This window comes from Echinops telfairi, unplaced genomic scaffold (genome assembly GCF_000313985.2).
Source record: "Echinops telfairi isolate 266 unplaced genomic scaffold, ASM31398v2 ScPeMD7_5;HRSCAF=22, whole genome shotgun sequence".
Taxonomy (NCBI): Eukaryota; Metazoa; Chordata; class Mammalia; order Afrosoricida; family Tenrecidae; genus Echinops; species Echinops telfairi.
This window is the reverse complement of record NW_022103901.1, coordinates 5,559,296-5,569,638: the sequence shown is the minus strand read 5'-3', so window position 1 is coordinate 5,569,638 and position 10,343 is coordinate 5,559,296. Positions and strand designations below refer to the sequence as shown.

Genomic DNA, 10,343 nt, shown 5'->3' with positions numbered 1-10,343 from the left:
AGCAGCAAGCGTGAGCGCAGAGCAGAGTGGCAGGCTTCGCAGCCCACGCAGCTAGCAGGGCTGAGTGCCTTCAGGCAGGAGGCCCCAGTGTGGAATTGGCTGCCTCCAGGTTCTTATTTGGAGAGCTTGGCTGACCAACCAGATACAGCTGAGGGCTTTGGGGCTGTGGTTTATGATGAGTGGAGTGCTCTGGGGTATTTATTGTCAGGGCCAAAAGAGCTCTCGAACACTGCCTGAATGGAACAGAGGCCAAGAGGCTGAGAGGTCAAGACCAGAGAGAGACATGCCTGATGACCGACTAAGAAGCTGTCCTGACTGGAGGAAATGTATTCTGAGCATTTCTGATCCTGAATTGTACACTGTTAACTTCCCTTATAGACCTCATAATCATGAGTATGTTTTGTGAATTCTCTTCAGCCATTGCAAGGAATTGTGGAACCCAGCTGGTGGAGTGGTGAGTTGCAGATTGGGCTGCTAAGCATAAGGTTGGCAGTTCAAATCTACTAGCTGCTCCTTGGGAGAAAAATGAAGATTTCTGCTCCCATGGACACTCACAGCCTCAGAAAGCCACGGGGGCAATTTTACTTTGCCCTCTAGGGTGGAAATTGAGTGAGTGGGAGGGATGACAGGTGTTAGAATTGGTAAAAGGGGTGAAAGGATAGAAGCATGTCTGACCTGAGCCTCATAGGATTTGGTCTTGGCTGATGAATTGGATTCTGCTCGGCCCTTGTGAAGTCCAAGGAAGTCAGACACCGCCTCCATGCCATTTTTGCTGTAACCAAACAGTCTGACCTGGTGAGAGAAAGAATCTTGACTAGTAATACATGTGGAAGCAATGATGAGTTATAAAATTACCATTCTGTGAGCACTAGTGCAAGGATAGGCAAGGAACAAGGAATCAAACTATTAGATAAAAGTTTAACATGAAGCCTTCCAATGGCGGGACCAGGCTGTCATGACGTGAGTTTCTGGATCAGTCACAAACACCAGCTTTGACTCCTGGAAACCCCTTGTGTTTCAGAGTCAAACTGGGCTCCATAGTGTTTTCAGCAGCTGGTTTCTCTCAGGTGCCTCAGGGTGGATTTGAACCTCCAACCCTTTTCTTTGGTCAGCAGCTGAGCTCGTTAAGTACTAACAGGGACTCTTAGCATCCCTAGGATGGGGACAAAGAAACCGTGTGATGTCAAAGCATAGCACTTCCCTCCTAAAATCTCTTGCCCCGATGTTGAGTGTGGGTAACAAACCAACCTCTAGATCCAAACTCAATTTTCAGGAAATATGGAAGAAAGGGCTAAGTGAAATGGTCCCACAAGCAAGCAGGCAAATCCACAAAATGAGGCATCTTCAGGACAGCTGACCTGGTTTCTGCAAAGAGTTAATGCCACCGAAAAAGTTAAAGTGTCCAGAGAATGTTCTAGAATTATGGGCATACCTGGAAGATAGTGTGGATTCCATTCCAGACCACTGAGATAGTGTGACTACTGCTATAAAAGTGAGTCCCACAGTGTTCTGGCTTCCCAGTGCATATACGAGTGAAAGAAATGGTGACGCTGTGATGTGGTGAAGTGTACAACAGTCTCGTGTAAAAGCTTGAAATAGTCTGAGAATGACCCACAGGGGATGCAGATCCAAAAAGTGAGCAATGCCATGGGGAAAATGGAGCGGATAGACTCGGCTTGACATCGAGTTGCCACAAATCTTCAATTTGTAAAAACAGAACAAAACAAAAAACCACCAGGTGGCCCAAGTGCAGTGATGGGACGCGCAGACTCCAAAGCTCATCGCTGCTGACTCGGTTCTGACTCGTGAAGACCCGATGGGACACAGCAGAACTCGGTGTGTAGATCGGGTACGCACTGAGCTGAGCAAACCGCTGTAAAAAGATGCATTTCAGAAAACCAGGGAAATTAGGTTTTGTCTTGCATATGACACAATACAAGAAGCACTGGTGGCTGCTAACCTCTTAGTCAGCAGTTTGAAACTACCAGAGGCTCCTTGGGAGAAAGAGGAGGCTTTCTGTTCCACTAAAACTTACGTCTCAGGAACCTACAGGCTCAGTTTTACCCTGTCCTATGGGGCCACTATGAGTCGGAATCAACCCGATGACATTGAGTCTGATTTTTCTTTTGGATCAAATGAATGGTCGTTGATTGTGCCAGAATAGGTGCTTTTTTTTTTTTTTTTTAGAGCTCTGTATGAAGGCAAGTGACACTGTATGAAATTTAAAATGCTGCCGCAGAAGAAAACCAAAAGGGATACACAGAACCAATGTGACAAGATCTGCATCATCGTTTAAGCTGAGCGAAGGGACAAAAAAAGCCCTGCCAATCGATGTCCACACAGAATGACCCTATAGGACCGAGTAGAACTGCACCTGTGGGTTTCCGAGGCTCTAATTCATTACGGGAGTGGAAAGCCCTGTCTTTCTCCAAGGCAGAAGCTAGTGGTTTCAAACCGCTGGCTTTGCGGTTCGCAGCCCAACGCCTAGCTGCCATGCCACACGCGCCCTAATTGGACACTTCAGTAGCATTAGCCAATTGCAATGGCGTTGACTCCGCCTCACTGCGGCCCCCTGGGTATGAGGGAGCAGGAGCAAATTCATGCTAGTGGCATCTTTTGAGACCACCTGAAGATCTCCATGCCAACAAAATGGACCGGGAGGGCGGGCGCGGGGTGAGGATGTATTTGTTCTCCTTTCCCAGGACTGAAGGCCTGTGGGTGGAAGTGAAACACACACCAGGAGGTGTGGTATGAAACCCCTCTCCTGGGCCTAGTTGGTATGTAGGCCACGCCCCCACCAGGGATTTAAAAAAAAAAAACCATCACAGCTTGCTGCAAGAGCCAATGTCTGAGGGCTAGCTTTTTTGGGGTGATTTTTTTTTTCTCAAACAGGAAATTATTTCCGAGCTATTAAAAAGAAAATTCCCAAAGCAGCAGCTGCAATTTTTGTTCTAAGAGAATAACCCTGTGCTTTAGTCAAACCCAAATAAAAGCCTGGTTCACATTCACCCCCAGAAAGCACGGACCTGTTTGACCTCCTGTTAACCATTGGCCCTTCCACCCAAGACTGAATCTGTTTTATGATGTACCTCCCCCAGGGAAGTCCCATAGGTCCCAGGTGGCTTGTCTAACTAAGAATGACCTAGGCATCTGGCTTCAGTACACCTGGGGTGAAGACAGCCTCAGCAGGTGGTAGAACCAGAATTAACTTCTTGGAAGCCCTACTTAAGACAGCAAACCCCCCCAAAAAAATCAATCTCACTGCCATTGAGTCAAATCCTACTCATAGCAACCCTACAGGACAGGATAGAATTGCCCTGTGCGTTTCTGCGACTGTAACTGTTTATGGGAGTAAGAAGCCCCCTCTTTCTCCTGAGGAGCTGCTGGTAGAGGCAGTAATGAGGTAATTAGGCCTGGGTGCCAGCAGCTGCCCAGCCCTCAGTGCCTCAGGTACACTGATTGCCGCTCTGCGGTGGGGGAAGAGCACCTGGAACTTCCTAGAGGCGGTTCACTTGACCTGATTCCGTCTTCTCCGCTGCTCTCATCTGGATTCTCGGCTGTCACCCCACATTATCCGAGCACCAAGTCATGCTCAGCATCTCGCTCGCTGCTCAAGGACTTGGGTATCTATGGATAATCTTATCTGGGGGCATACTCCCAGGACTTCACAGGCTGGGCCAACTTCCGGCTTGTTCATTTGGGGCCTTGCAGCGGATAGGATGCCCTGTTGATTTTCTTATTATTATTGAATCATATACACAGCAAAGTACACGCCGATCCAGCAGCTTCCTTGTGTGCAGTTCAGTGACATTGATGCCCTGTTCATTCTTGTTTCTCTTAATACAAATGAGCCATAGCCCATTGCAGAAAACATACTCAAGGAACGTGAAAAGACAAGAAAATCATATCCAATCCTGTCGCTGTCAGTTCCCTGGAGTCCCCACACTCACGGTACACATGGAAGGAACACGCTGCCCGGTCCTGGTTTTCTGCTAGCTGATTTTTTAAAGTAGGTTGGTAGGTTTTTCTTCCTAGTCTGCCTTACTCTGCTGCGCTGTAGTCTGTTCAGCATCACAGCAATGCACAAGCCTCCACCTACACTTAGGATGGGTGGTGGCTGCGTATGAGGTGCACAGACCGGGAACTGAATCGGGTGTCCTGCATGGAAGCCAGCAGGACCCATCACCCCCTATCAAACCCATGGGCCCCCAAACGGATTTGATCTACTGCCCTTTCCAGGAAAAAAAAATTTACTCAGCATCCCCCTGGTACCGTGTATATATACTTGAGTATAAGCCGAACCGAACATCAGCCGAGGCACCAAATTTTACCACAAAAACTGCATTAAAAATGTGCCGAAAACCTCAACTTATACAGGAGTATACACAGTAATTTAAAATGCTTTCCTACTTTATCCAGGATAAAGTGTAGGTATCTGCTCTTGCAGCCCCCACCCCATCAATCCAGCCCCCCCCCCACCTTTGGCATCACCACCTTTTGGAAACACTATACTGATAACCATTGCGTCCCTTCAGACTCAGAGTGCGACCCTGGAGGACAGAGTAGAACTGCTTCCAGAGGGTCTCTGAGGCCGTAACCTTTTTTCTTCTTCTAGGATCAGGATGCATCTTTTTAAAAGTTTTATTGGCATATAGTTCACATATCATACAACTCAATAGTTCAGTCATATTCAGAAGTTTGACAATCATCACCACAATCAATTTTAGAACATTTTCTTCATTCTTGTACTCATTATTAGCTTCTTCCCTCCCACTCGCCCCCCCAGCCTCCCCTGCCTACCCCCAAGAAACCTCAATCCAGTGACTGCCCTATCCTGGATTTCATATACAGTACAACACCTTTAGGGAAGCGGACTGCTTCATCTTTGTCCCGAAAGGTTGGCGGGGTGTGGGGAGGGCGGGAGGGGGGGAGCGCTTAACCACTGTGCCGCGGGACTCCTTTCTCTGGCCCTACCATCCGCAAGCGCTCCCAGCCTTGCGCTGACTCTTCGGAGCCCCCTGTGTGTTTAAGCGCGTGTGACTACTGGGAGAATACAGATATTTCTTCAGAAAGCACACTTGTCACCGTGCCACTACTGAGCACTTTCTCCTGTCGTCAAACGCCCAAAGCAAATGCTGAAGGTCTGACCCACAGAAACAAAGTGCCCCGAGGGGGTTGGCCGGCGAACAGATCCCAGGTGACCACGGAGTCACGGTCAAGACTACCGGGGGGGCGGGGCGCTCCGGCTCTGTGACGGCACCCAGAAGCCCCGCCCCTTGGGCGGAGCCAAACGAAGCTCCGGGCAGGGGGCACTCCCCCTTCCCGCAGCGCGCTCGCGCGGGCGGGCGGCCGGCGGCGATGGAGCTGGGCGCGGGCTCGACGCTTCCCGGCGCTCCCCGCGCCCACGCTCCCACCCTGCAGCGGTCCCGGGAGGCGCGGCCGCCGGCGGGCTGGGAGGAGGAACTCAACGACTGCCTGGACTACTACTACCTGCGCGACTTCCCAGCCGGCGGGGCCGGACGCAGCAAGGGCCGGACGCGCCGCGAGCGGGAACTGCGCACCAATTGGCCAGTGCCCGGCGGCCACGAGCGCAAGATCGCGCAGAAGCTCCTCAACGCTCAGCGCAAGCGGCGCCAACGCCAGCTGCAGCCCCGGCCGCGCACCCGCCTCGCCTGAGCGCCGGTGCGGGTGGTGGGGCCCTGGGGAAACGTCCCCCACTCCTGGCCAGGAGGTTCAGCCTGAGCTGAGCCCCCTCCACTCCCAGCCTGGCTAGGGACTCCTGTTACGGAGCTAGGTATAAGTACCTAGATCGCTGGCTGGGGCGCAAAGTACCGCGCAAGAAAGACCTGGCAGCCTGCTTCTGTTACCATTGTTATTAGCCATTCAGTTCATTCCAACTCACAGCAATCCAATGGGACACAGCAGAACTGGCCCCTAAGATGTTCCAGGTTCTAAATCTCTATAGGAGCAAAGCACCAGGTCTTTCTCCCAAGGAGCAGCTACAGGGTGGATTCAGATCTCTCACCTTTTGGTTAGCAGCTGAGCACCTTAACCATTCCCTGCACCACCACGGCTTCCACTTACAGATGATGGCCAAGAAAAGCCTGTGACGCAGCTCTACCCTGCGCAGGGGTGGGTGGCCCAGAGTTGGTACCCACTCTAAGGACTACTCCCGCCACCGTTTGGGTAGAAGCAGGGGTAGAAACCATGCGCTCGGCCTCAGACTGAAGCCACTAACCAACCCTTGTTTGCCTCTGATTTTCTACAGGACCTTGGAAGAACCCGATAATAGTATTTTCTCTGGCTCTGACCGTGACTGGCACTGGGAGCAAAAGAAGCCATGTTGGTCAAAACGGAACTTCTTTCAACCTGCCTCTAGTGGGCTCTCACAGTATCTTTCCTTGCCAATTGATTGATAGGTCGTATGTAGGTAGGCCTTTTTAGGATTTCTAATTAAAGGGGAGCAGCAAGAATGGCATCTTCACGCTTGTATTTCTGCCGGTTGCTGTGGTAACTCAGGTCCAGTCCACAAATAAATGTACTGCGGTTTTGTGTGCGAGGAAGCCACTGGGGTTGAATACAGGCACTATCCTGACCTTAAATTTACAGAGCAGCGGGGAGGGGAAAGGCAGGCACCTGGGTATCAAAGACTACCATATGGGTTTAAACCATGGTTACTGAAATGGGAATCGTTTATGTTATAGCAATGGTTGTGTTCACTGAGGAGCCCTGGTGGCATATTGTGCTGCTAACTGCAAGGCCCAAGGTCTGCAGTTCGAAACCACCAGCCTAAAGTGGATTCTATTTCCCCCTTACAGTTGTGGTCATTCTGAAATGAATCCCTTCTATACTTTTTAAAGTGTTGAACCACCTTCTCCCCCAAAAAGGGTTCTGGTGGTACAGTGGGCTAAGCATCGGGCTGCTAACCAAAAGGTTGGTGGTTCAAACACACCCGATGCTGCTCCTTGGGCGAAAGAGGCAGCTGCAGACGTGTGCTCCCACAAAGGCTGACAGTCTTGGAAACCCACAAGGGAGGTTCGATTGTCCTGCAGGGTCACGATGAATCCAAATAACTTGACAACTGGCTTTTCCAGGGACTTTTCTCTTGAAAGCCGTCATCTGCATTGAATGTCTACTGCCTTGAAAGCCAAGAGAATGTCAGAAAGTTCGTGTAATGGTTTAACCATTTCATTTTGTGTCCAAGGAAGCCCTGGTGGTGGTATGGGCAGGAGCTAGGGCAAGATACAGTAGTCGGCTCCCATTAAGACACATAGCACTGCAAACCCTTCAGAGGCAATTCTACCCTGTCTCATAGGGTCACTATGAGTCAGATGTGACAATGGTCTGGTTTGGGTGTTGAACTCATAGTTCCTACAGGATTTTGTACTCTTAAGATCAGCAGTTACATTCCAGCATCACTCTTGGTCTGACACATGCAAGGCACAATATTCATGTAAGTCTGTCTGTGCTACCCAAAGTAGAAACCAAACAATGGCAAACATTTCAGTTCCTCCACAACCCCTGCTGGACAATGAAGCCGACCTGGTGCACAGAAGCAAACCAAAGTCCCCTGCCAACGAGTCAATTTTGACTCGGAGCAACGCTCTATAGTCTACAGCAGTGGTTCTCAACCTGGGGGCCGCGACCCCTTTGGGGGGTCAGGTGACCCTTTCACAGGGGTCGCCCAATTCATAACAGTAGCAAAATTACAGTTATAAAGTAGCAACGAAAATAATGTTATGTTTGGGGTCACCACAACATGAGAAACTGTATTAAAGGGTCGGCGGCATTAGGAAGGTTGAGAACCGCTGGTCTATAGGGTTTCTGAGACTCTTAAGTCTTTATGGGAACAAACCACTTCATCTTTCTCACACAGTGGCTGGTGAGTTTGAACCACCAACCTTACAGTTAGTGACCCAACCCCAAAACACCAGGGCCTCTTATCTGGGTGGACACAAACAAAAAAGTCCCACTGCCATCAAGTCAATTCTGAATCATAGGGACCCTTTGGATAGGGTAGAACGGCCACTGTGGATTTCTAAAACTCTTATGGGAATAGAAAGCCTTGTCTTTCTCTTGCAAAGCAGCTGGTGGTTTTGAACTGCTGATCTTGCGGTGAGCCGCCCAACTTGTAAAAGCTATGCCATCTGTGTGGACATAAACCATGTTAAAGTGTTACGTCAACACTCTGTACATATAACCCCCTCCCTGGGGGATGGATGGACAACAGAAAAGTGCGTGAAGGGAGATGCCTGACAGTGTAAGACATGACAAAATAATAATTTATAAGTTATCAAAGGTTCATAAGGGAGGGGGGCGGGGAGGGGAAAAATGAGCTGATACCAAGGGCTCAAATAGAAAGCAAATGTTTTGAGAATGATGATGGCAACAAATGTTCAAATGTGCTTGACATGTTGGATGGATGGATAGATGGTGTTAAGAGTTGTACAAGCCCCTAATAAAATGATTTTTTAAAATGTTATGGTGGTCTGCTTACTTGAACTTGCTCATTTTAGATAACTCAGATTTTTTCATTTAAATTATATGAAGGTCATGGTAGAAATGGGCATACATTCTCTGTAGCCGAATAACAAATTGCTCAGAACTTGGTGGTAGAAAGCAACAAACACAACCTCCCCGCTTCTGTGGGTCCACAGGTAGCCGATCTGGATGGCCCAGGCCAGAGAGTCTCACAAGACACAACCAAGCTGTTGGCCGGACAACAGGCATCTGGAGCCTTCCAAGTGGGCTCCCTCACATGGGTGCTGGCAGGCGGCCTGTTTCTTGACGCATGAGCTTCTCCTGAGACTCCCGAGTGCCCTCATGATATAGCAGCTGGCTGTCCCCAGAGTGAACAGAGAGGAGAGGAGGAGAACGATGAGAAGGCCAGGGCTTTTTATAGTATCATCACTTCTGCTTTTTTTGGTTAGAAGTGAATCACTAAATCCAGCCCACACCTTCTGCTCACTGCAGCTATGGAGTCGACTCTGACTCATGGTGAGCCTACAGAGCAGAGCAGAACTGCCCCTGTGGGCTTGGGAGGCTGTAACTTTTTATAAGAGCAGAAAGCCTCCTCTTTCTCCCTTGGAGCCTCTGCTGGGTTCAAACTGCAGACCTTGGGTTTAAGCAACCCAACTCGTAACCCACTGTGCCACCAGGCTCTTAGCCCACACCTGATGGAAGCAGAAACAGGCTCCATCTTTGAAAGTAGTGGTAGCGGTGGTTCTTAGCTGCCATCAAAGGTAGTGTCAAGAGTTTGTCAACATAATTTCACCGCCACATGGCTCTTATGTGTTCAATGTAGACAACAACGAGCCAGAAAATCACTTTTATCCTGTCACCCAATACGTAACACTACTACTTCGGTGTATATAATTCCATTTCAAATATATATGGAACAGTCATACTGTGCATACTATTTTGTAACCACCTTTCACATAATAAAATGCAAAGACATTTTTCATGTCAAGGGTTCAAAACATTGTTAGGAGATGCATAGCATTCCAGCATGTATATGTACTGTAACTTATTTAACTAGTTCTCTATCGTAGGACATGATGTCCTGATGTAGTGGATCATAGTGTTGGCTGCTGACCACAAGGTCAGCAAATCATCCATCAGCCTCTCTGAGGAAGAAAGACGAGGCTGCCTGTTCCCGTAAAGTCTCATAAACCCTAAAGGGACAGTTCTACTCTGTCCTGTGGGGTTTTTGTGAATCAGCAGTGAGTCCACGGCAGTGAGTTGGGCTTTGATATAGGATAAGAAGCCCTGGTGGCACCATGTTTAAGCCACTTGCCCCTTAACCGCAAGGTCTGCAGTTTGAACCCACCAGTCGCTCAGGATAAAGCACTTTTGCTGGCTGCTGGAAATCCCAGTCGATACTCACCAAATTAGGCTGCAGAACATTCTTTGTTAACTGTTATGCCCATTGATTGGTCCTCCAAGACTATTGTCCTCATCCCCAGCCAGCGACTTCTTCCCTCAAGGTGTTTGGGTAGGTCTCAGCAAGTTGTCTTAACTCTGCCCCCCATGTGCTCCACCACATTCATGGATCAATTTGCAGCAAAAGTCAATGTACATATAAACATGCCCTCTGTCATACCTATATAAAGTACATTCCCACGTTCCCTCCTACACCTCGTCAGGCTGCATGTCTATACAAGCATCTATGCATAACTGACCACAATCGCTGGACTGCGTACTGAACAGTATTTGCCTCTGCTGCCTTTAACTCTCGTAACCCTCCCAACGTCTTCCCCTGCCGCCATCATTTTTTGCCAACCTCCCCCACTGTACAGTTGCCTTCCCTCCTCCAGTTTAACACGTCTACACTCTAGCCAGTG

The 10,343-nt window shown here is 49.2% G+C and overlaps 1 protein-coding gene across 1 annotated transcript; it reads left to right on the top strand.

The window, feature by feature from the left end:
* Positions 1–5,358: 5,358 nt before the first annotated feature.
* NUPR2 (nuclear protein 2, transcriptional regulator) lies at positions 5,359–7,608 on the top strand. The gene is made up of 2 exons (XM_004705930.2): positions 5,359–5,682; positions 6,269–7,608. The coding sequence occupies exon 1, from the start codon at positions 5,359–5,361 to the stop codon at positions 5,674–5,676; it is 318 nt and encodes a 105-aa protein (XP_004705987.1). The 3' UTR covers positions 5,677–5,682; positions 6,269–7,608.
* The last annotated feature ends 2,735 nt before the right edge of the window (positions 7,609–10,343 follow it).

What these genes read in the sequence shown, in the direction of transcription:
- NUPR2 (XM_004705930.2), top strand. Translation starts at nt 5,359, where the DNA reads ATGGAGCTGGGCGCGGGCTCGACGCTTCCCGGCGCTCCCCGCGCCCAC.